The sequence below is a fragment of the Harmonia axyridis genome, chromosome 1, assembly GCF_914767665.1.
Source record: "Harmonia axyridis chromosome 1, icHarAxyr1.1, whole genome shotgun sequence".
Lineage (NCBI taxonomy): Eukaryota > Metazoa > Arthropoda > Insecta > Coleoptera > Coccinellidae > Harmonia > Harmonia axyridis.
In genome coordinates, this window is record NC_059501.1 from 17,797,983 (window position 1) to 17,825,468 (window position 27,486).

The 27,486-nt window shown below is 32.3% G+C and overlaps 2 protein-coding genes across 2 annotated transcripts; one reads left to right on the forward strand and one right to left on the reverse strand.

Annotated features, from left to right (window-relative positions):
• The first annotated feature begins 123 nt into the window (after positions 1-123).
• On the forward strand, positions 124-3,426 carry LOC123670646 (E3 UFM1-protein ligase 1 homolog). The gene is made up of 4 exons (XM_045604157.1): positions 124-354; positions 415-1,081; positions 1,200-2,613; positions 3,186-3,426. The coding sequence occupies exons 1-4, from the start codon at positions 281-283 to the stop codon at positions 3,311-3,313; spliced, it is 2,283 nt and encodes a 760-aa protein (XP_045460113.1). The 5' UTR covers positions 124-280; the 3' UTR covers positions 3,314-3,426.
• A 1,743-nt stretch (positions 3,427-5,169) lies between these two features.
• Positions 5,170-27,338, reverse strand: LOC123679053 (organic cation transporter protein). Its single transcript, XM_045616401.1, has 4 exons — positions 27,081-27,338; positions 15,019-15,130; positions 12,485-12,930; positions 5,170-9,102 (listed from the first exon to the last, which is right to left on the reverse strand). The coding sequence occupies exons 1-4, from the start codon at positions 27,133-27,135 to the stop codon at positions 8,036-8,038; spliced, it is 1,680 nt and encodes a 559-aa protein (XP_045472357.1). The 5' UTR covers positions 27,136-27,338; the 3' UTR covers positions 5,170-8,035.
• Positions 27,339-27,486: the final 148 nt, after the last annotated feature.

Genomic DNA, 27,486 nt, shown 5'->3' on the forward strand with positions numbered 1-27,486 from the left:
TCTTCCTGTTATGTTAATCAGCAGTTCGATGGACCACTGAGTATAAAATAAAAGTCTTTATATTCTCTGGTTGACAGATAGAACGAACAAATCCTAGCATTTTGACACATAATTTGATCTATTCAAAATATATGACGTTTATATGTTGACAGTATCAATTATTTATAACCATATGTTTAAATAATTTTGGGTAATTTGAATTATCTTGGAGAGACAATTTGGTGTACCTACTATTATACATATTTAAATACTCTAGTGGACAATTTGAAATTAATTGAAAATGACTGACTGGGACGAAGTCAAACGCTTAGCAGCTGATTTTCAAAAAGTTCAACTTGGCAGTGCTACTCAAAGGTTTGATTTTCATGACTAAGCAATATATCACTTCTTATAACCATTATGTTTATATTGAAGGTTGTCCGAAAGAAATTGCATTGAAATAATATCATGGTTGAGAGAAAAAAAAATGATAGATTTGATTTTCTCATCAGATGGGAAAGAATGTTTAACACCTGACCAGCTACTAAGAGATATGCAAGATGAGATTTATGCCAGTGGGGGAAGAATTGATATTGTAGATTTAGCGAAAATCATTGGCGTCGATCTAGCTCATGTAAATAACCATCTGAATGCATTACTCAAACATCAAAAAAATTTGAACTTTATTGTGGGACAGCTGATTGATTCTACTTATATCAACAAGATAGTTATTGAAATCAATGAAAAATTGACTGCTCAGGGTCAAATAAATGTAAATGATTTATCAATGCATTATGATCTACCTGGGGAATTTTTGCAACAGATCTTAGAGAAAAATTTGAACAAATCATTGATTGGGAAGCAAGATAAAAGTGATCCCAAAGTTTTTTTCACAGAATTCTTTTTAGCAAGAAATGTTGCTAAGATAAGAGGTGCTATTTTTGGACTCACTAAACCCACTCCTGTCGCATCTATCTTGAATCATATTGATGTTACCGAGAAGTTATTCTTTAGTCTATTTGATCAAGCTATGGGATGTGGATTATTAACAAGCCGTTTAGTTGGTGCTCAGTATATTCCAGATATACATTCTAAGTCGGTGGTATGTACATAAGTTGATTATCATTTCAACAACATTTGTTATGATTTATTTGAGATGAAATTTAAAATTTAACAGTAATATTGACAGTTGAATTTATGTCCCATATTCTTATTTTCAGCATGACTGGGTCAACAACTTTTTTACTCAAAATTCATATTTGGAGTATGATACTCTCAAAAGACTTGGAGTATTTGATTATCAGTCATATGTTAAAAAACAGTTTAATTCAGAGAAAATTATATTTTTAAACTCATGCTTGATCTCAAGTGACTTATTAGACAGATTACTGGATGAAGTAGAAGATTGCATAAGTAGTAAATCATTCACAGATGTTCCATCAATTTTGCCTTCTGTATTTAATGAGAAGGATATTTCATCATTGTTAGAATATGTAATGACACCACAAAGAAAGCAACAAATAATAGTTATTGACAGTTTCATCATCAGCTTGGCTTTCATTGATAAATTAATGGAACTTTGTAAACAAGTAGCAGAAGAAAATGCTAAAAAATGTGTTGAATCAGGTTTGTACCAAGAGTATAAAATGAAGCTTTTGACAGGAGCTCAACAGAAATCTGAAAAAGTGGATGATTTTGAGGAAAAAGTAGATAAGAGAGAAGAAAGAAGGAAAAAAGCTGCAGGAGGTAAATCTGGTGGCGGTACCCAAGGTAGGGAAACTAAAACAAGATCCACCAAGAAAGCAAAGGGTAACACAACAAATCAGGATACGACTATTGTGGATAACTCTGAAAAGAAACAAATATTAGAAATATTATCTAAAGGTGATATTTCCAATTGTATTGAAAACATTGTTGTTGATGCTGGATTGGACCTCATAATTGAATCAATAGTAGAATATATTTTAGTAAGATTGAACAATGATGCTTTGAAAATTGCAGAGAATATCTATGCTAAAACAGTCGTTGATCAGACTGCAAACAGAAGGCATACACACAATGAATTACAACAAAAATTGAACAACCTTATTGGAGATGTAAGATTATTTGAAAAGGGCATAAAATTATTTCCATCCGATGTACAGAATCATTTGTATAAATATTTACTGAAATCTATATGTACAGATATTGTCAATGAGATTCTTAATTACCTTGCCCAAGAAAATAATTTGAGCGTCAACCTGATCAATAATGATCAAAGAATGAAGTTTGTGAATGAATTACCACCAGATGTCCGTAATCCACTTCTTCCTTTAATAAAATCTTTATCTTCAGGGAATATAGATGAATTTATGGGTTCTATTGATGAAGCCCTAGGTGCTTGCAGTATGATCCTCAAGAAAATTGACAAGAAGAAAGACAGGCTTATAGTTCTGAACCACAAACATGAATTGTTGGAGCAATTGAATAAATGTGATGATTTGGCACTGGTTTTACATTTGGCTGTATTGGTGATCTTCACAACTGCTACCCAGTGTATGTTACATGCTAGTGGAAGACATTTGCAACAAATTTTGCGTTACTTGAAGCAATATCTGACAGTAGAACATATGGGAGAACTTAATTCTTATCATGGTAATCCATTTTTTCAAACTAAAACAAAAATTTAACCAGTTATTACACTAGGCTCTTTTGCTGATCCTGCCCTATTTTTGAGACTTAAGGTTGTATGAAATGCAACTTAATTTTTCCCCTTGAATATATAAAATTTTCGGGGTAGGTTTGAATCTCAAATATCAAGATCAATTACGTTAATTACAAAATCTATCTAGGTCTTCCATAAATATGGTCAATTGAAATATTGTTGATCCTCAAATTCTATGCAACTGGAAAATTGCAATTTTATCACAACTTCTCGATGCCCCAATTGTTTCTATGTAAATACCGTACTCATCATTCATAATGATTAAGTCACTATTTTGTTAGATATTTCAAGTGAATTTTGAAAAAAATTCCCCTTATGATTTTGTGATTCAGACATATCAGCATTGTATATTGCCCGTATCAAATTCCTTAAATACAGCTCAAAATAAGTAAATAAGGGATTTGAAAGATTTTCAGCACTCGTTTTCCTCTATTTTCAGTACAGAAATGCATCTGGTAATATTTTTGTTGATAATAAAAATTTATTTAATTCTTCATTGCAGATTATGTTAGTTTAATGCTGAGTGGTGGATCAGAAGAAGAAAATGTACGACAGAAACTGAAGGAAATGGTACCTACAATCAGAAATATTGCGAATGAATTCAAAAAAACAACTGCAGAAAAAAGCTGACCTTAATAATTGTTCAATTCGATGGGTATAATGTTCATTCTGATGTCAATATTCAATTATTTGTAAATAATTCAGAGATTTACCATTTGTTTCCAAATAAACATTTATTTACAGAGTTGCATTTTTTTAAAAACATTTCCTGCTCTATAGGAACCTATTGAAATTAGTTGATGTACAATTCAGTGAATGGCGCATGAAAGATTCCCCATAAATATTTCAACAACTTATAGTTTAAGAAAGAACATTGATTTGATTCTACATTTGAAATCAAAATTTATGGAGAGTTTCTGAATGAGCGTTATTATTTGAAATGGATAAAAATGTAGGGAATCATAAAGTATAAAATTAGTAAATAAATAGGTACACAAGCAGATTATTCATCTCCAGCTTTGTAAGGTACAAAGTTATTCAGCAAATTCTTATTTTGCTTTAATATGTAAATGTGTGAAAAACTGCCTAATGATTTTCCTGGAAAAAACTGAAAAAATCCAGCTATGTAAGATTGTTATACTAATAACCCAAGGCCAGTGCGAGTTATTTTGGCGCTAGAAGCAAAGAATTTTTCGGCGTCCCTGCTGAAAAAGCATCAATAACAAGATGACCCCCTCATATAATCACCAAAGCGTAGTATTGTTTTTCGTCTTTATGTCTTAATGATTTTATCCCTCTTTCAATGGGGCTAGAGATTTAGGTTTAGAGATATTTATTGAAGAGAATATTGACAAAAGCAGCGGAGCGGACAACCTTATGTTGTTTTTAAGAATCGAGGATGAAATATGAAAAGGGGGCCAGCAAATTGGACCCAATTGCCGCCCCTCAATAGAGGCGCTTCACAGTTTCACCCCTAACGCCGGCCCTGATGAATGCCACCTCTTCTGGAGATAAATTTAAATAGAAAGATTTGATGAGCTCTTGGCAGAAATACAATAGACGTGTGTGGGGTAAATTTCATTCTGCTGGAACCATGTTCTTTCGTTAAAGCCTCTATTATCATAAAAAAAAGTAATAGCCGATAATTCCTCGCTTTGAAATTTCTGATCGTATGGTCACCTTTGACAAAGGAAGGGGTTTATGATGCCTACGATTGGTAGCTTCTTCTGCTTTAACCGCCTATAATACCGCATTTGCATCTTGTAGTGCAAGTGCAGAATGAGCTCTACTACTTAGTGTCATTTAATTATGGATGTTATCACTCATCAGAATAAGATTCCGTTTTCATTCGCTTCATATTCATGATACAATAAATATTGTTAAATATGAATATAGTGCATTTTAATGCACCCAAAAATTTAAATGATCAATTTCATCAGCATCAAGTGAACATTCTTGATCACTTTTATCTATACGATATATTTATCTATCCCTAGAGTCTAGAGTAGTATACGCGGTAAAGTGCTAAAAATCAGATAATAAACATTATCTTTATTGTATTCTAAATACTAAAATTATTAATGTATCAAAAAAAAAGTGACCCATAAAAAAAGGCCACTGGAGCCAGATCAAGTGATGTCTCCTTCTTTCAATCCAGGCGTGAGTAAAATTTTCACTCAGAGGAATTTCCTCTGAGAATTTTCATCTAAGAACTGACAAAATGAGGTGGTGCGCCCTCTTGTTGGAAAATGATTGCTTGATGGTCTTCTGCATTCTGCAATACTTGCACGAGGTGTGAATAAATAGGGATCTCTGAAATATCTAAAAAAATTTGGCCAGTGAGATTACTGGGTATAAAAAAAGGGCCGCTTATGTGATTTCCATAAATACCCGCCCAAACATTTAATTTTCGGGTATGCTGAGTATGCACCTTACGAAATAATCTTTGGGTTTGAATTTGCTTTCAGGTAAATAAATTATAGATATTTAGAAAACAAAAATTTATTCATATATTTGTTCAAATTTATATACATCCGGGTATTCAATAAGAGTGAGATACACCAGTAAAAAATCAATTTTTTTGTTGAGTCAAAAGACGAAAGTATACATAGGTAACAGATGATAATCGAATTTCGAAGTTATCAGAAAAGAAGAAAATAACATCGATAGGTAATAATTATACAAAACTCAGACTAGAATTACGAAAATAACAATTCTACAAATAAGTAATAGGAACAAAATGTTAACATTTTCAAAAAAAAAAAGATATAAGTATACCTACGAATGTCTTTCATCAAATTTCCCTTCAAATATTTTAGTATATGACCGAAGTATTCTGAAGTTGAATTGTTGTTTTTTTTAATTCAAACGATTTGCTTATCTTCAGAATAGGAGGCTTGTGCAGAAAATAATCAAATTTTCAAATATCCCGTTAACGGAAATATTCAGTTTTTATACAGTCTAAAAATATTTCTAGATACCTATCTTAGTTAGGTACCTACTGTTCCATTCATTATTATATTGAGATTACAAGTTACATATGTTGAAGTAGAGGATATAATTGAAAATTAGGGAAGAATATACATAAATACATGTAGGTACATAAATAGTTGCGAACAAATTTAGGGTGGGTCTTTCATTAAACTTCTTTTTTTTTAACTGTAAAAATTTCTTCTGAACGAAAAAAAACTGAAATTACCACAAGCAGATTCGGTTATTTTCTGAAGAAGCGTAGTAAAATCGACTCTTGTTCATACACTTTCAGAAATAAACTATGACATTCAGACTAAGTAGGTCTATTTCAAAAATGTTAAAAATTCAAAAAGATCTATTTCAAATGCATCTTGAAAAACATATATTAAGAACATAGACGCAATATTAATCATCCAAAATGCTTATAAATACTCATAATATGATTTTTGAGGGAGATATTAGAGACAGCATTATAATTTACATATAATGTTTCATCACACTTGTGCCTCTTACAAAAGAAAAAAGACATCTTGTTGTACATGATGTTGAACTTTCTTTGAAGAATTGGTTATCTGTTGGTTTCTGATCTACAAGTTTTTGTTTTAGTCATAAAAAAAAAATAACGAAGAAATGACCATTCAGGACTTATTCCGAATGTAGTTGATGATAATTCAGCGCATATTAAATTTTATTTTTCGTCCCAGATTCACAAAGAATACTGAGCTTTGAGAATAGAATAAATTAATTATATAGGTATGAAATATTCTATTCTCAGAAAGCAAATGTATCTGGAATAAAAATCACCGATACAAAAACATATTCTGAAATGTTGAACAGATGACAATGAAATGGAATTTTTCTAGAATCGACTCCCTACAGATTTTTGTGCAATATAAGTAGCAGGTATCTACAAGTGCGTTGACGAAGTAACACTTCTTGCCTTGAAAGAAGATTTATGCATCCAATGTAAATTATTTCATGATAATATAGAGATTCAGGTCTAATTTTCTTATGAGTATATTTAGGAAACACTTAAATTAATAGGCATTTGATTTTGATAAAAGTTAACATTACATGGTGAAGAATAACTATAGGTGAAAATTCAACTGATGAGTAGATTATTTTATACTACAATTATAATGATTTAAATTTCAATACTTTCCCATTCTGATCTGAAATACAAATAAATAAAAATCCTTTAACTGAGCAAATGCTTAGTTAATCACAAATATACACAGTGTTCCTAAATTGAAGATACAAACAAAATTCCTTGGATATTTTCAGGAAAGACAACCTATAAACATGTACACGAAAACGCCTTGTTTTTGAGATATGAATTTTTTTCTCATAACATCTGCGATTTACAAGATTTTTAACTGAAAATATTCAAATTTAGAGTTTATATCACGTGATATGACAATTTCGATTGCAAATTTACAGGGTGATATTTTTTCAGGAACAATGCCCGACTTTTTTCCTCCAGAACTTTGATTGTCAAACCCCTGGTTGTTTGAAAGAATGTAAAAAGTAACTTTGATCTGATTGTAAACTTTTTAGTTCATTGTAGTTTTGTCGTATCTGCTATGGATTTCGAAAAAAACTTCAAACAATTCTCTCAAAATCTTATGGAAAATCAAAATTATTATAAACATCCAGTCAGCAGTTGCGATGAATAAATAAAGTAATAGTTATGGTACTTTATTTTCCCGATCTGTAGAAATGGTTCATAAAGATTCCATAAACTCGAACTACAAGTAACTGGACTATAACAATTGTTGAAAATATCCTTCCACCTTCTCTTTTACTTCTAGATGATCGAAATTTTTCAGTTTGTCTACACTCTATAGTATTCACTGGCGTTATGTACACTAGATATTTCTGAATGCCTCATAAAAATCTTAAACCATTTAAGTCTGGGGATCTGGAGGGACATAACACAGGTCCACCCCGTCCGATCCACCTGTTTTCAGGAATCTCTCATATGTGTTAGTAGGTATCTTAACTTTGGGAACACCCTGTATAGTTCTTTTCAGACATAGAAGTTTACTATAATGATGAACCAAATAGAACTTGGTCAGAAAATTGTTGAACCAAAAGTAGAAGTTAGCCAGCAAAAAATTATTTTCTCATGATTTTTCAATTTTTTTAAATACAGGCTTTATTAATAAAACCTATATTATACCTATGTATTCATAAAAGAAACCAACAGATGCCCATCCGAAAAGAATATTTTTGATCTTGACTGAAGTACATCGCTCCACTTATTGGCTCGAACAAATGAGCACTCAAAATATGCACCTTCCGTTATTTCGCAAATTGATAATTTGTCGAGCATTGCACAATTTCTCATTCTATCAAATAAATTACAAAATTTTCCACCTAAACCTTTTCTGTGACATTCAAAGGTTTCAACTGTTCCGTCATTGCTATCTTCGTTCCGTTTTCATTTTTATCGTATACTTTCCTTCTGCCCCAGAAATTGGAGAAGCAGGTATCCCCAATACCGAAATTCTCGCCATCTTCTATGGTTGATGGCATTTCCTTCCCCAAGGTCTCTGGCAAGAACATGGTTAAAAACCCTGACGCTATCGCGATAATGGCGAAGATCATGCAAGGAATCTTTGGGTCAAAGGAATCCAACAAAGTTATGAGAGGAGTGAGAGCTCCAGAAATCCTGGCCCACATCCCTCCAAGCCCCAACGCAGAATTTCTGATGACAGTTGGAAATAGTTCGGCTGAATAATTGTAAATTATGGCGAAGGAACAGGCTATCAAAAATTTACCCAAGAACACGAAGGTTGTTGAGGTCACGCTGCCTATAGTTATACTAACTGCAACTATACAGCACATTCCACCCAAAATCATGTTGAAAGAAGTCAATAATCTTCTGCCTAGCTTGTCCATCAACATGATCGTCAAAATGTTTCCAGGAATCTCGATCAGTCCCATCACGAACAGAATGAAGAAGGGGTTTCCTTTTATATTTCCCGAGCTTAGGGACAAGCCATAATACACTAAGGAGTTAGCGAACCAACACAAACTGATGTTGAGTGTTCTGCTCCTAAGATTCGGGGTCTTGAATAGGTCCATGAGACCGGCTTCACTGGTCGTTGTTGTCCTTTGTTGAGCCTGCCCTTTGGAGACGTAGTCTGCTGTATTGATGGTCAGAGGGCTACCGTTAAACTCTAAGGCTCTCTTAACGATGTCAACGCTTTCTTTATATCTTCCGTTGGCCCAGAGCCACCTCGGAGATTCGTCCATGAGCCACCAATGCGCTACTAAGAGGAGACCGTGCAGACCATAAACTATTTGGAGGGTTTGCCTGTCTTTGATGAATGCTCCCCAGAAAGCTACAAGCATGATGCCTGTCGCGAAGACACCTTGGAAAGCGATACCACATACTGAACGTTTGCTAGGTCCTACCAGTTCCATGGTTAGTACGAAACCTGGAAAAAGGATAATGTTACTAGAATAATATACTTATAGGGTACAACTGAAAGCCATTATACAGTTTCGTATAGTTTTAGCAGGATACAACTAGGTCTAGACTCTAGATGGTAACAGTTGATTAAACTTCGGTGTAGCTGGTAGCGTTTGGTAAAACTTAGGTATAGCAGGTAGCAATTGATTGAACTCAAGTGAAACCTGTTTATTTTCAACCGAAACTAGATGCAAACAATTACTGACTGCAACCTACCACTAGCCTGTTATTGACTCTTAGGGGTTGGATATATCTATTCAGTAGAAATAGGTTACATTTGAGATTACCGCTGTAGCCGAATGAAAACTGGTATAATTTGGCTTGTAGCAGTAGGTTATAAAAACAATATTGAAATTAGGGGACTCATGAAAGAAATGGGACTTTCTCAATATATTCCAGATGATTGGCGCCTATTTATTGACAGTTCAAAGCGAAGTTTAAAATGTGTTCTTCTACATAATTGGAATAAATATGGTGCAATACCATTATCTCACTCAATGAAACTGAAAGAAGAATTTAATACTATAGCTTTGGTGTTGCAGACTAAGACTAAAGTATCACGAACATCAATGGATGACAATTTTTACCCCTATATATGCAAAACATGACCCATTCTTATCAAGAGCCTTCACAAATTGCTTCAGCAAGCCCAACTTTTTATGTAACGGAGGAAGTATTTTTTTTTTACTTTCAATCAAAGCATCGTTAATGACATTCTTTTCCCCAACGTCCATGTCTTCAATCTGAGGCCAATCTTTTCTAACCCAGTGGTGAGTCCAAGGTAAAAATGCAACAGTTGAGCAAGATGCTTAATAGTTTCAAATCCTTAGGGTGCAATATGAGTATTAAAATACACTATTCACACAGACCGCTTAGACCGTTTTCCAGAAAATTTAGGAGACATGAGGGACGAACAACGTGAAAGATTTCAATAAGATATTTAAGTTATGTAGGACCGCTACCAAGGAAGATGGGACATGCACATGATGGCAGATTACTGATGTAGTTTAAAAAGTGACTCTTCAAAAAACATTCAAGTATTGAGTAGATCAAATTCATATGGAATCAGCTCGAAAAACCTCGACACCAAAACAGCTGTTCCCCTGTGTTATTTTCAATCAAAATCGAATCTGCAGTTTCGAAATTATCAGTACAACATAATTTAAAACATTCGGAATTTTCCCATCAACAAAACTAGCTGCCGCATTAGAGATCCAAAAAAATCCAAAATTTCAAGATTACAATCTTGAAGTCGAAACTTATAGCTTGTTACAACTCAAGTCCCAAAATTCGAAAATAACAGATATGTGACGAAATGAAAAAGCGATCTGTTCAGGGAACGACCACTCAAAAATCCGGACGTTCATGTACATTCTCTATGTTCTAAAGTCATTAAAATTGACACATTGATTTATGGTTTTCACTCAAATTGTACATAGTTGTCCCGTTTTTAAAGAAGATTGATACTAAAAACCTGGAGCCTAAAATAGTAGGTGGTGAGAGGTGTGATATAGACCAATATCCCTTCATGGTATCCCTGAGGACAACCATTCGTTTGGAACATTTTTGTGGGGGAACTTTGATAAGCCCAAGATGGGTACTTTCAGCTGCCCACTGTTTGAGTCAAGTTTACTGGTTCCCTTGGCTTGTAACTGCCATTTTCGGTTTATCGAGGAGTGACAGAACTCAAGGACAAGTCATAATAGCGAAGAGAATCTATATTCACCAAAATTTCCGTATGAGAACATCGAAAAATGATATAGCATTAGTTTTACTTAGAAGGGGAGTACCCCTTGGGAGAAGTATAGGCTTGATTGATTTACCGCCAAAAAACTCATCGGAAGATTTATCCATTTTTAACAATGGGGTGTTTTTAGTTGCTGGATGGGGATCTACAACACAAATGGAAGACAGCATATACACCTACCCTAAAGTATCGACCTTCTTAAGGTGCGTTAACGTTTCTTACATTCCATATAGAGACTGCTTGCGCTATTCAAAAGCTGCTTCCCCAAATATAATATGCACTTATAGTATAGAAGGAGGAAAAGACTCTTGTCATGGCGATTCAGGAGGTCCCCTTTTTTACGATGGTGTACAGTATGGAATTGTTTCTTGGGGTATAGGATGCGCCTTGCCTAAAACAACTGCTTATTACACCAGAGTTGATAAATACCTTGATTTTATTGAATACACTATGTTGAATTATGCTAGCAGCAGTTTTTATGGATTCAATAGAATTTTACTACTAATTGTTGTGATCAAATTGTGGATTAAAACTGAATTTATATTGTGGTCGTATTTAAAAAAAAAACCTTGATATTCCAGGACCTAATGGGTTTTCAATGAAAAGCGGCTTTAAAATGCTTGTGCATCGTCCAAGTGTTGAATCATGCAGCTTTCGATGCTTGTCTATTGAAGTAGATCATTCACTTATATACAGGCGCCCTTGCAGACTACAGAATTAGAACTGCATATATACAGGGTGTGGCGTAATTAATGGATAATCATGTACTGGCGAATAGGGGAGGTCATGGCCGACCAGAAAATGTAAAGTTATGCTCAATAAAAATATCATAGTTTTCGAGATATCGGACAATTTCATTTTTTTCTAAAAAGTGCAAACATGAGGATTATCACACTTTTTTTTCTTAATTAAGCAAGATGGTAGGAATTTGGTAGTTTTTCTCATAGTACAGCTATTTGAGAGTAAAATAAAAAACAATTCCCAAAGAAATAACAAGATTTGTGATCACAGCAATGAATTTAGTGAGTAAAGGTGCACTTTTTAGAAAAAAAATGAAATTGTCCGATATCTCGAAAACTATGTTATTTTTACTGAGCATAACTTTACATTTTCTGGTCGGCCATGACCTCCCCTATTCGCCAGTACAGGATTATCCATTAATTACGCCACACCCTGTATAAAAGTATAAGTAGTTACCAAGGCTGAAATTGCCACATTAATAAAAGAGTGCTCAAAAGCTTCTGCATTCATATCAGTGCTTGCCACATTTCTGTTTGATATTCTTCTAAATTTCTTATGGTTCTACGCCGCTATCAACAAGAAATTTTGCACGAAGCTTGATTATTATTTATATGCGAGCAAAACACAAATCGGAAGTAGGGATTCACGGCTTGGCTTGATATTCAAGCTATTGGCTCGAGATCAAGATCAAGCATCTTGAGTAGTGTTGAATCAAATGAATAAATAAATAAATACATGACTTAACATTGAAAAACTAATAATTGACTTGAACTAGAGTAGATTTCAAGTCAATCTCAAGCTACTTGAGCTTGAACCAAGTCAGTGCTTCTCTTGAATCATTGAAACAGTTTGATCGTACCTGCCAAGTAGCTTCCAGCAGAGGCGAATATGCCGAAGACGAAGCGAACCACCAGAAACGTATAGAAGTCAGTGGTGAATGCAACGCCAACTCCTAAGATCAGAGTGATAAGGCCAGACCAGCAGTAGACCGGCTTCCTCCCTATCTTGTCAGCCAGGTTTCCCAACGTTATACACCCAACAAATACTCCCAACATGTAGGTTGTTTGGGCAACGGCACCCATCCACCTTCTGTCACAGACAAAATTCCAGTCAATGGCTCTTGAAGATGGGTGATAGGTGCTGTTGAATACCCAAGAAGCGCATCTGATTGTTTCGTTCGATGTAATGTTGTAGATTGAACAGGAGTCAATTTGTTCACTTGTCTTCAGAGGAATGTATCTTGTGAGAGTTGTGAAGTTCAATGGGGCCATGGTTTGGTTGACGTCCACATTTGGAATTTCACACCTGAAACAAAGTAATGATTTTAGGTAACTAAGGTTGGGCTATTTTGTTGGGGTTGATTGACTAGAGCTCAGACTTTCTGAATTTCGACTATTTTGATGTAATATCCTGCTCAATCAGTTCTAAGGAGATTTTCTAAAGTGCTGTCAGATCCGACAACATCTTAAGGAATGCAGATTTATTGTTCAAGGAAATTATGTGAAAACTCTATAAAAATTAATGATTTGAAAGAAGAAATATCTCTGATTTCGTTTTGAACTCAACAGTCACGTGGTTGTGTTCTCTCTCAACCATGAATAATAATAAGAATGGATAATGGAAATGATAGCATTTTTAAGCGTTAGGTCATTTTCAAGTGAAATCAAAGTATCCTGTGTAATCTGGGCTCATCTGCCTCTGGGGCTTCGATAACAGAATAAACAATTTTTGTATACCTGAAGGGTTTGTTATCTCTATAAGAGCACATATGTCGGGTAGGTACTTAGTGAGCGTATAATATGTATATATATATATATATATATATATATATATATATATATTTATATAACGAATTCAATACTTTGATATACTTATTTACATATTGATTAACTACGTAGAACGTTGTCCATTGCTCTCGAGAACAAATAAGAATAATAGTTGGAAAGAAATAATATATTTCAAGCCTTCAAAATTTAGCCTAAAATAATTTCATTTTTCTGTAAGGATAATAAAATGTGGTATCCGTTCCATGATCAGAATGTTTACAGGTTTATTTACTTCATTCACACATCAATCGAACTATTCTTAAAAAAAATCAGGTATCATACCATTACAGATTCCAAATTCTATCGGTTAAGGTTATGTTTGTCGGGGAATATTTTCAATTAACATAAATAAGCTTATGTCTGAAAAATTGTATGACCTAAAAAGCTCAAGGATATTCAGTGCGAAAATTTTTTTCTGTATTGGTATGGTAATAGTACCTATAGTTCAAGAATTCTATCAATTATTTTTTAAAACGTGATACAAAAATCAAGGCATGAAAATAATAAAATTAAAATCTATGCTATATGAAATCGTCGAATTGAAAACGTGTTTACTCCAATATGTTCATTATTAACCACTTAATCAGTCTTTTCAATGAGCTGAAATAAGTCATTATTGGAAAAAAAAATAAGGGTCAATTGCGTAAATCTGAATAATAACATATTGTAGATTTCACAAACTGATAGTGTTGAAAAAGATCTAATTTGAATGAATTGAGTTACTGCCGAACTATTGAATATAGAATAATGCAATTTATCACATGTTATTGTATGGTGTAACTCATGGTGATTACGTACTTTACTCAGTACAGATATTAACCAATATGCCAAATAAATGTTTTTTTTTCCACTTGTTATTTCCAAATTTTAGAAATTCATGTTAATTTTCTGTTAGAATTAAAATAACAACGAAAGCCTTCTCAATATCATGATTCGAATCACAAATTGTTTCCTGTTATCTATGAGTTGAATTTCTATCAATGCATCAATTTTTGATTAGCATTATATTGGTCACTTGAGTTTATCGGAGAATTTATAGAATAAATATTGGATATTTCATAAAATGTTCATTATTAGATTATAAACAGTAATTATGAAATTGTTATTTGAATTATCGATGATATTAGAAGTAGATCCGACAAATAAATCAAATTGCACTCAACGTACATATATTTTGAAGTTTTCAAAAGCTTTTTACTTATGCGGCAAATGCACACTTTTGAAAGTCCTATATTTTTCATATCATAAAATAACGAAACTCATAAATATGAGTTTCGTTATTTTATTCATTTGAAAGCACAAGAAATTCCTTTTGCAATGCAAAATTTAGAAATCACGAATGGGATAGTATTATGATTTGGGCCTCAATAATCTTATTCAAACGGCAAAGCTGTAAACGGTTGTCAGTACTGTATATTTTTGGGAAACCTATACCTCACTAACCAAAATAACCAAATGACAGATAGGTAATCAGTTACATGGATTGAACAAAAGGATGGCTACTTAATCTTATTTAGTCTTAGTTCCCAGTGGTAGTGAACTAATGATTTATTATCTGTTAACATACCTGTGTTCTGGGACGGCCGCTATTGTCACCAGAGATAACATGTGTAGACCAGCAACAAGGGCTGACAGGATGTGGAGAACAAATTGCCACCATTGATATCTTCCCCAATCCCCTGGAAGAAAATAAATACTAAATACTTCGAAGATTTATGACTTCCTAGAATTCAATAGTTGCAATGTTTATACATATGTTCTTAACTCTCCTACTTCTTCGATTCTGAATAATGTAGAGTCCAAATAGTACAAACTGGATTTGTACATTCTTTGATACTTATTGACTTGTTGTTATCCTCATATTTTTTTTTTCAATTTTTCAGTTTTCAGTTAGTTTATTTTTGATTGCATTTTTATTTTTTTTTTACGTTGTTAAATTTGTTATATGCGGAAGTTGCCTTTTTGCTCATTCGTTTCTAATACAACATATTAACCAGTTAAAAATGAGGAAAGCAATGAAATGGGGAGTTTTTCTTACGCTGAAATGGTTATTCTTCTCAAAAACGCTTGAGATCTCGATCCGATCAGATTTGTTATCAATAATTGATTTCAATTATCATTGAAATTTGGCAAAAAGCTTGAAATTGTTATTTTATAGCTACACACAAAATCTCAATTCAATTTCATGTTCACGGAAATATTGTGTGTATTTTAGTATTTTCGATATTTTTTTCAAATTTTCTCTGGTTTTGATGACTCCATTAACCGATTCTATTCTGAAAGTTTGAGTTTCTAGAATCTAGATCTTTCTTTCCGAGAGTTACCTTGTTTACGCATGAATTTGAGGACAGATTCATGAGTGGAACCAAATCATTTGATACCATTCCAGGCTCAAAATTCGAAAATTACCGATATTGTGACAAAATGATAGAGGATATGTTCGTCTAACGACCGCTTAAAAAATGAAGAAAATCATACTTTCATGATATTTAACGTCAACAATACAGAATTAAATTGCAGGAAATTATCTTCCATCCGATGTCATAACGAAATTGGTCTTTTCCTAATTTCAACAATTATATTCACTGCAGCACTTCTCGTACATTAACTTCCATAATAGCAAAATTCCCACGATTTCGTATGGAATTCTATAAACTTGAAAATTTTCAACAGCTAGGTAAGTATATTATTAGATTGATCTATAATTTGTTCTAAAATGTAAAATACCATAGTCACGTACAGGCTCAAGCCTCTGTGATTATACTATGTTTATACCCTGTAGCTTACAGAACCATATTATTATTATAAAAGCATGTTTTTTTCGACTTTTCAGAAAATCTCTGAGTTGTTTCGAAAAAAAATTAGTTGTGTAAAAAACATTATACTGTGAAAATTCAACTTATGCTTTCTTGAAAGCTGAGAAATGAGGGTTTAGAGAAGAGAATGGTTGCCCAAAACTCAACCTTTATAGGTGCATAATTGAACAAGCCCTCCTGAAGTTGTCGATTTTTTTCAGTTGAAGACGAATTATGAAAATTTCAGAGCAATCAATAATTTTCTCTTCGTACGATTGTAAGATGTTCATTAATGCTAATAATATAGATCAGAAATGAAAAAAATCCTTATTGAAAAATTAAACAACATAGAATCAAAGCGTGATAATTATATTAACCTTCACAATTTCTCTTATCAAATATTTCAGCAGCGGATAATTTTAAAGTCCAATAAAATAGATGAAATTATATGAATAGGTACTCCAATATTTGAATAATACAATATTTTCAAAGTGGTCGAGACAAGTTGATCTTACAATGTTTCATATGAAATAATTAGAAATTCTCAAAAGTGATAACACCTACAGTAGTTTGTGTAAATATAATATTCAATGAGAATTTTGTGCATAAGCGCACTTTTATCTGCTGAAATTCCTGAATAATAAAAAATTTATCGTAGTTTAAATAAAATGTCTTATTCTTGTTGTTCCGTTAATCCTACTTACGTAATTGAATTGAAAGGTATTTGAAAGTATGTTCAAGATCGATTATTCGTTGTAATATGGAATGGTTTGAAATAACTTGTTACTATATCGAGTATCGACCATATTGGAACATGAAAATTAACCTTTTTGCTCACCTTGTTTTCTTATCACAGAAATCTACCAATTGTCTGCTAAATTCAATTATACGGGAAAAGTATCGACCATATTGGAACATGAAAATTAACCTTTTTGCTCACCTTGTTTTCTAATCACAGAAATCTACCAATTTTCTGCTAAATTCAATTTCACGGGAAAACATTGAAAACTATAAATCGCATTGTAAACGAAGACACAGCTTGTTAAATTTAAAGGACAATGTAAATTAATGCTTGTATAAAATTGGTTCAACTAACCAAATAATTGTATATTGATTATGTCGAGTTATTTGTCCAATATTTTTCTCTTTCAGAACCTTGAAAAATATTAATTAATTTCATTATTTGTTAGGTATTTAAAAATAAAGAAACAAAAAATGCCTGTTCTGTTCTACACTTCGGAAACATAGTTTTCTCTTATAGCAAAGCATTGTCACAGTAGTAGTGTGTAGTAGTAGTAGTTAATGGGTTATGAAGTAGACATTTGTGAATTATTATGTATGGATATGTTTAACTGGGAAATAACCTCTAAAGCTTTGTACCAGATGTTTACATGTGTTCAATGTGAAAACATTATATGAAATCCGAATTATATATACAGGGAGTTCCCCTTTTTACGCGACGCTCGATTACGGTGAAGCGCTGACATTTTCGACACATTATGGTCATTGGTCAGTATCATTAAGCTCCATTAGAGGTACAATCCCAAATTGTTTGGAGTACAACAAAAAAATGTAAATGACGGAACATATGTTTATTCTTATGGAACACCCTTTTTTTATTGAATTTTCAGATTGCATGAAATAAATGAACCTATAATTTTAAAACTTTTTTGAGATATTTTTATTACAATGAGATTTTGAAAATAAATATTAGATGTAAGAAACAATTCAATTAATTTCAATTACATAAAGAAAAATTCTCCAAATGGGTAACAATAAATAAAAATAAAAAACTTCAAATTAAATGTTAAAAATGCCCACAATTTACTTCAACACACTTTATAATCTAAGGTCAATCAATATCTATTACTGTTTATGGCACCCGGTATGTCTGAAACCAGCAATATATTTATAAGGCATTTTGGACAGAATTATTATATTTTGAGGTCTAAAATCTACATTTCAAAGATTCTTAATGAATCACTCTGTATTTTGATTTTTGAATGTTTTATATGGGTTTCAGAAAACTGCAAATTAATAAGCTTTTCAGGTGATGAAATTCCTCGTTGAAATTTTGGTTCGATTAAATGTAATTAAGTTTAATAGTTCGATTATAGACTTTCAACATTCTCTACTATTACCGCTTCTAATGCAGTATATGATGAATGAAAATTTTATGCAAATTCACAGATAAATATTCCATCAATACCTTTGTCCACCTTGTAAAAGTATTTATAGACAGGTTAACGATAAATTTCATTAGATAGCTCTAATAAAACGCGTTTAGGTCGGTATTTCAAAGACTTCGAAAATCGAACTAAACGAGTAACAAGGTCATGTTTCATTCTCCTAAAGCGAAAGACATTCGAATTTCTTCATAGATTTTCAATACCACAAGTTATCACTACTTTTAGTGATAAAGTAAAACAACGAGTCAAATAATAAATGGTTCGAAATATATCATGAATATTTTTGATCCATTTTCTGTGAGGACTAACCTGATTCGAATGATCAAACGATCAAATATGCAACAAATAGATCAAATTAATTAATTAATTGATTTTGAATATTTACAATTCTTTTCTGCAATTGGTACATTTTTCGATACATCAATGGCATAGAGAAATGAGGGGAATAGAATAGTCGAAATCACTCTTAATTTTGTGTCTATTGAATAATTTTAATCAAGTAATATTTGAGGTGTCCGACTTGGAAAAAACACCAACTCTCCCCTATATCTCTAAAAAGGTAATTATTTTCAATGATCTGTTATGAGTAGTAAAATATCTCGAACATAAACCAAGATAGGTATAGCGAAATATTTGAAACAGCATTTTTCAGAAACACTCTATAGCTCGAGAACGAAACAAAATATGTACGATCTGATTCCTGTTATCTTATTTTTTCAAAAGAAGTGATCAGGGATCCTTGAAGATTTTTCTCTAAGTCTTATAGTTCTCGATATGATCTCAGTGAGAAATTTGGGACACCTTGTACAGTTCTCTGGTATACGGTATACAAGGATGCAATGGTGCTCAAAAAATAATATCATAATGAGATTCTTAAAAAAAGTGAGAAAAGCACTCACGTCGAGTGGGTTGCTTTTGAGCGCTCGTTCATTAATGGCTCATTGTGCTCTTAATGGCCACATTTATCTATTTATAGTTCTGTTGTCTCCAAGGACACAATAAGCGCATGAATGACGAAAGCTCAGAAGCTCTTCACATAAGCGATCTCTTCATTTTTGAAAGCCAGATTCATGAAATTCAGTTCATATGTCGGTTGCTTTACTGCATTGATCCATCTTGCGTATTTAAATTTATCACACTTATTTCGATAAGGTGCCCGCTACATTTCAATCAATATTTCCATACATCGGAAATTTCTCCATACTTCATTACAAAATTGAAATATTGCTTTGTTAAGATAGATAGATTCGTATAATGAGGTTGGAGATACACTATTTTTGCCATGAACAATTTATGTCATCAATCTTATCATCGTAATGACCTTAAAAATGTTTACTCACAAACTCTCAGGAAGCATCTGGTACACTTTCAAAGGAAAATATAATTTTATTCGTTATACAGCAGTCCCGTAAATAGAAGACTTGTTTATAGCGGTTTCTTGAATTTTTTCTAGCAAAAAGGCAATATTTTTTGCGAGAAATTCGTCATATTCGAAACGAAAATGATTAGATAAGTTGGACGAATTAGTGATGCAGTTTAATTCTGTTCGTAAGCACGCAACCATTTTCAAAGGAAAAAAATTTGAATTGAAATTTTTTAAGTAAGGCCACCTGGATGTAACAGATGCTCGTTAGTTGGTGAAATTTGACTTGAAACTCAATAATTCACAAAATACTGATCCGATCGATTTGAAACATTAATTTTAGCTACTCCAGGTGAAAAGGAAATGACGTAGCAAAAGATTTCATAGGCAATGAGATTTTAATTGAAAATGGTTATTCTTTTAAAAAATTCTTGAATAATGATAATGTTGATTGCGATTAAAAAAAATAATATGAGCACATCGTAATAATAATAAATCTTTATAATAAAAGCATATTCCTGAACTAATTTCTGATCTGCATATCAAGCAGAGTAGGGTGAATCCGCATCGGGATTAGAGACCATTCATGTTATGATATATATTTTTAATATATGGAATAAATTTGTGTTACTGTGGTCAGAATTGTCTTATACAAAATCTCATTAAATGCATCTTTATGTATGACCTTGAATTACAATTCGATATTAAATAATTATGAAATCTATTTCTTGTATTGCAATAAGATATCGAACGAAGTTTATATTAATCAGCTTCAATATCTCCAAAAATAACATTACTTCTTGTTGATTCTGGATCAGAATAACCTAAAGAAGCCAATCAACGGCGAGTTTTAGGAGGTTATTTTTGGATGGCTCTCACGAAGAAATTTTGACGTTATTTCTTCTTGAAATATAGTCGACAACTCCGTGTATTTTTTTGATGTAGTATGTATTGTCTATATTACCTATATTTGAATTTTTCAAATTCTCACCAAGAATTCAGCAAATAATTTAGAAAGGGCCCCGATTCTATGTCTTGCTACAAAACTACTGGAGCTGGAAAAAATGGAATGCACATTTTCCAGTTTTTTCTTTCATTTTTGAGAAATTATTTAGAATTATAGATAACCCATTTTCATCGAATCATTCTTGGTACCAAATGATATATTATGTAAAACATTGAAATGAAATTTCGTTATCTGATGATTAGGTACACTTGAATTATCATTATCATTTCGATTATATTTTCTGGAAATTTTCTTTCTGATTTCAGAATCATAATAATATGGCATTTTCTCCTAATTATGTCGACATTTATGTTAGTTTAAATAGGATAAATATAAGAATAAAATTCTATAAACATGAGCCTGCAAATCCTTGTATTCGAAATACAGGGTGTTTTTTCGCAAAGCACTTCCCAAGATAAAGGTTAGTACTAAAAAAAGTTGTGAGTACTTTTTGATATAATCGGAAATATCGCAGCGCTGAAAATATATTAGATCGATAATAGAGTCGTTTCTAACCAAGAAATAAAATTTTTAATAAAATTGTACCTTCCGTTCTACATACAAGTCTAGGGTATTATCGATCGTGGCCCACCCTGTATATAACTATTTTTTATTTATTTAGAAATTTAATTCATTGAATATTTTTTCTCCAAGTCGTATAGTACTCGACATGTTTTCAGTGAGCATCGAATTTGGGACACTCTGTACTGTCGTAATAAATTAACTCCAAAGTGTCAATCCCCTTTACCTACCAAAGGAGGATTGTGAATTTTTTCAATACATGTAAATCCTACTGAACCGATGACAAAGGCTGTGCAGTTGATGTTGAAATAATATACCATTGTTCAAAATTAGAAACTCATTTAATTTATTCCTAAACCGCTATGGCTGGATTGGCATTCATTTCAATTTAGTGGGAAAGGTGAATATTTGCAGCGTTTTCAATTTCCATTGAAATATATGACGATTCGTAGTAATAATTAGATTTATTTAAACAAAAAATTGAATTATAATTTTTAATGTAATCAGAGATATTTGAGATCACATAACGAGCTAACGAACAGTTAAACCACTTTGATTCGAGATGAGTGATTTATGAATGAATTATGATGATGTTTTTGGAGATAACTTCACTCTTTGAAACAATGGAAAACAGAAAAAATCTACGAGACCATTAGAATTTCTATATTGAATAATGACTACAAAACGAATTACGTGAAGTTATCTCCAGAAACAAAATGAGTTATACAGAAAAAAAGAAAATCTCGATTTTCAGTTTTTTCGAGATATCTCGGGAACCAATGGAGATATTTTGGATATGTTAACACCAACACACTAATCCCTAAATAACTCAACTTTTGTTGTAATTTAAGTCAGCCTGTATCTCTAACGGTTTTCGATATCCCTGTAGTGCCCCTGTAGTTCTAACCCTGTATAAATATTTTTCATTTATTTGGAGATTTAATTCATTTTGTGTCCACTGTATAATTGAATCATATGTAGGGTGTCCCATTTGAAACACACCAACTTCCCTCTATATGCTATATCTCTAAAACGATAATTAATTTATAATTAAATAAGTCACCTAATATATGACTTGATAACGATTATACAATGGACCTGTATTCCTTTACCATCTGCACTTATCAATTTTTAGTCAAAAAACTGGCCGTTTTTAGTAATTGGAATGTTGTTAAACAAATTTAAAAATAAATTGTACCTACTTAGTAAACACAGTGCGGTACGCATTTTTATTTAAACTATTATTAATTTTAAAAATATGAAAAATGTTGTTCGCCCTGTATCTTCGAAACAAAGAGGTTTTTCAAAAATCATCCAAGGACAAAACATGCTTAAAATAGTCCAAGGAACAACCCCCTGAATTTTTGCCGCATGTTTAGGAAACACCCTGTATATTACATTCATTTCCAACTACTTATTACTACTACTACTTATTACTACTTAATAAAGCAACAGTCGTCCAAATTTTATTCATGCATAAGGTGACTTTGGGATGAACCAAACGGATGTTAAAGGGAATTATCACATGCGAAAACTTCAAAGTGCTGTGGTGAAAAATATGCATTCTGCATATATGCCTGTTTGATTTCACATCCACGAATTAGGTATAACTAATTAATGAATACACTCTTGGTAGGATGGATTTTTCCACTTATCATTATTAGAATTTTTTTTATTCTGGAATAATTTTACAATGAAAGCAAGCTGCGAACGTGCGTCTAGCTTGAGAATTCTGAATTTCCTATAACATTTGTAGCGTTTATTTTCTAGAATCCGTCAATTATTCAGTGAGTGTACCTTTGAGATCTACGTATCGGCATTCAAGTACAAAACTGTATGAATTAACTGCAGAACTTGTCTACATCACGTGGACTTACGGGATACTTTAAGCTATTCTGCATACGAATGACATAATGATTTTGATCATGACATTTCAAACAGGTTGGTTTAGTACATTTAGTGGAATTTAGATTGAATTGGAAAGAAAGGAGAGAATTTTTTTTCTGCTATATATGCAAGTTAGACTAGGTTACTTTTCAGTAACACCAATGTCAACTGATTCTATCGAATGTAATCAGTTATCACTATTGATTTACCTTGATTGCATAATACTAAATTTTAAGAGTAGAATAGATCATATACCAAGTGGCTCACCACAGACGCAGATCTCAATTTAAGAGAGTAAATGAAGATATTGTGAGGATCTTTTTTTATGTGTAAAGGTTAATTCGGAACATAATTTAAATTTTTTTTTTCGTATATAGGTACAAGGTGTACAAAAATGTGAATTCAAAAATGTAATGGCAAGATTTAAATCTACCGAAGGAAAAGGAAGCTTTTCATTCACTTCCGATTGCAAAATTTCAAATTTCCGGAACAACTTTAGTTTCGTGTATGTCTGTGGGTATGTGTATCCGCAAAATATTTGAATAGACATCGGATGCCTATACTCTTTAGGCTGTAGATTAGATTAAATTAAAGGGGGTTCCATTGCACTGAGACCTAATGGTCTATTGTGCCCCAAATCAGAGCTATTCTCGCCCTTACATGATCTACATCTCACCTTCCAGTTCTAGAGTTCTAATGTACTCCAGTATCTAAATGGCTTCAAGACGTCTACTTCTTCACTTCCACAAGTTTCTTGTCCAAAGCATATTTTGAGTTGGCTATGATCTTGAAGCCATCAAACAAAGTACTGCCAAATACGTACTGTACCTTTCAGGAGTACCTAAAGAACGAAGAAGCATAGTGCCATTCCCACTGGCAGAGTTTTTTAACTTCGCCCTTATGAAAATAGTGTGATTAGGGCCTAATATCGAATTTAAAATACAAACTACTAATTATTTGCTGATGAATAAAATATTTTCAAAGATTTATTTATGGTATTTTGAATTTTTTATATGAAACTATGGTCAATAGCCCAAGGTTTCAACACATTTTTTCAAACCTGTATGTTCTGTATCTGATTTAAATGAGGAAAGAGATATTCTCGGTCTAATAATCAAAATGTGGAATTGTTACAGTAGGTACCTATTCTCTTCATTAACACAAAAGAGAAAGTAATTGAATTTTTATAGAGTAGATATGTTTTTATTTAAATGTGAATGATCGGGTTAATAGTTTTTTTTTTCCATTCATAGTATTTCATTTCATTCCATCTATATTTTCTACCAGATATTTACTCACACATGCTTTACTGACTATTCATATACTTTTTATTCTGAAAGTATTGTACCTAATAATAAAGAATAAATCAATGAATGATAATCTCCATTATAATATCTTGTGGTCCTTCGAGCCGGATTCTATAACGTTAATGACGTTAAAATAACTTTTAAACATTTTTGGACGTGAAACAAAATTTTCTACCCTGTGAATTAGATACCTACTCATATAGAACTAATTTGAACCTTTTCGATTACCTTATTTTTATTGATTTAAAACTGCGTTCATGCCATTTCAGAACTTTATATTACCAAGTTTAATTGATTTTTCTACTCATATGAGTTTAAAATTGTGATTAATTCGAATTTATCACACCGCTGGATATAAAAACTACTGGATGCAATAATACCTTATTGAATATTTATACTTAATGACTCATTTTTAACAATAGATTTTTGTTATGCAGATTATATAATAATTATTTGGAACCCTTAAACTCACTTATTCGAAAGACAGGAACTTGGATTTTGTCGGTGTTTTTATTGATTTATAAATTATCATCAGCAGTTATTGGTGTATAATTTTCGGTAATAAACCTTTCGAAAAAAAATTGAAATTTTCGAAGTTTACGTTTTGTGTAGAATCCCAAAAAAAAGAATAAAAAATTACGCTGTCCAGAGCTTTTCTCTAGAACTATAGAACTTTTTTACCTTGAGTTTGGTAAAAAAATCAGGCTCTAGCTCAATTATAGTTTCGGAGTTCGAATTTTTCAATATTTCTCTTTAAATATAACGTTGTTATCAACAACATCTCAATCAATTTTGCTATCATATTCGATTAGAGGTTGAATTATTTTTTCCCCATTTCAGAATTCGCTTTTTATCGAGTATACCTAATTCTTGGATTTCGAATATTTTTTCGAGCAGAAGGGAATAATAAACCACTGTATGGCCTGTATGAAAGTGTTTTTTTATGATCTTTGGTATTGTATATTTCATTTCTTCATTCACTGTAATAAACCTTTGAAATGTCAATGAGAGAAAAATTAAAAACATTAAAATCTTTACAATGCATACTTTTCGAGAAAAAGACCTGGAGCTGATAGGAATAGAAATGCAGCTGATAAGATGAGATTAGATTCACTGATGACGGATACTTGATCAAATTCAATTCTGTCCATACTTCTGGATGATCCGAAAACACTATAACTCTCGTATGGAAAGAACTAGAGAAATTTTTAGTTATCAGGGTAGTTTCGTATCTCGAATGCAGCGAAGTTCGTTAATGGGTAAAATTCGACTAGAGGTCACGTAAATATGGCCATAATTATATGATTTTGTATCACCTATTCGAACGAGCTGTGAAATTTCACATATAGATAATTTCAAGCCTTTTTATCTCATGTTTTTGGCATCACCTCAACAAAAGAAAATTGCAAAAAACTTGATATTCCAGTGACAACAGAAACAAATAAGTTGAGATTTTGCGTGTAAATATGAAATAATAATGTGAAACTTCATGTAAAATTTCATGTTTTCATTACATCATCAGAGTATCGAAAAAACCTCATACCTACTTATTTCAGTGACAGAGATCCGACCAAGTTCAAACTTTATAAATGTATATAACCATTTCAAGCTTCATGCAGAATTTCATGTAATTAGTATTAAATTAAGAATATAATTATCAAATTCGTGAAAATAATAATCCTTAGAGCAAAATTACTATTACATAGAATACGAGAAATAATGTGTGTTCGTAATAGTTACGGTATTTTTGAAGATTCATTGAAAAAATTAAAAATTTAATGAAGATATTTATTTTGGATTCAAATATCTCTGTGAGATAGAAAAAAAATGAACCATTATGCAGAATGCCAACCGTACGAGTTTCAGTAGAAATTGAAATTTTAAATAAGTGTGTAAGAAAAAATTTACTTAGAAGGTTTGCCAAAAAAACATTGAAAATTTTGCACTGTGGATTATTATTTTCTTTTATAACACATAGAGTATTTCTGCATCTAATATTTTTATCACCTACTCATATTACCATACAGCTCAATGTTTTACGCTGCGTGGTTTCAACCCTCGGTTATTCTCTCAGAAATCTCAATAAAATTTTTGGAAATTCGTTACTGAAACTAGTATTTTGCTGTAAAAAGTGTTGATTGTAGTGATTTCTACAAACATCTATTCTAGCAAATAATGAACTGAACATATAGGTGTTTGAAATTCAAAATTAAGACCGTACAATTTTTCAACACAAAACACTATATTCAACAGTTTTTTGAATATGGATCGAAAACTTGTAATGGTTTTAGGTTCAGCATATTTTGCGTGATAGTTGGAACTATTGTAATAAAAAGAAGCCGATTCAAATATATGAAAATGCAAAAACATTTCGGCGCATCATTTACCTTCGGAAACTATGTAAATTATTTACAGTGAAAATAAAATCCAAATCATTTCAGATATATAGGTCATTTAAAAAACCGCAAGTGCCTCGATGTGGAAAAAACCGCAATGCACGTGGTTTTCACCACAGTTCAGTTTGAGGAAAATTAAATTGTAGTTGGCGCTTCAATCTTACCGAGGTTGCCCATCAGGTTATCCAGAACGTCCACTTTCTCTCTTTCGCTCGTCATCTTGACACCCTGTACGAAATGCACAAATCCAGCACAAAGTCAAATTCTTCCCTCTCACTTGAACGCGGTGGACCAAACTAAGGATGCGAAAATCCGGAACGTTCAGAACATTGTCGGCCGGCTGGAAGTAGCGGCAGTCTGTGGATTTTGAGATATTTCACGACAATGCGTCTGCGCTTTTTAGGATGAATTTGTGAAAGTGATTTACAGGTTGCGCCTGTCTTGCTCGAGGTTGTGGGTTAAGTTGAGTAGGTTTTTGGCCCTGCTGTGGCCCGTGGACTGGATTGGCTGAGAAGAGAGGCGTCTCTTGTCGGCCGAAAGACGGTAAACTCTTTGTAGATGTAGATACCT

Bases quoted from the DNA above. Each gene is read 5' to 3' on its own strand.
- LOC123670646 (XM_045604157.1), top strand. From the start codon at position 281: ATGACTGACTGGGACGAAGTCAAACGCTTAGCAGCTGATTTTCAAAAA. The intron at 1,082-1,199 runs GTATGTACATAA...TCTTATTTTCAG, and splicing joins ATATACATTCTAAGTCGGTG to CATGACTGGGTCAACAACTT. The intron at 2,614-3,185 runs GTAATCCATTTT...TCTTCATTGCAG, and splicing joins AGAACTTAATTCTTATCATG to ATTATGTTAGTTTAATGCTG.
- LOC123679053 (XM_045616401.1), bottom strand. From the start codon at position 27,135: ATGACGAGCGAAAGAGAGAAAGTGGACGTTCTGGATAACCTGATGGGC. The intron at 15,131-27,080 runs GTAAGATTGAAG...ATTTTCTTCCAG, and splicing joins TAACCTGATGGGCAACCTCG to GGGATTGGGGAAGATATCAA. The intron at 12,931-15,018 runs GTATGTTAACAG...ACTTTGTTTCAG, and splicing joins GCGGCCGTCCCAGAACACAG to GTGTGAAATTCCAAATGTGG.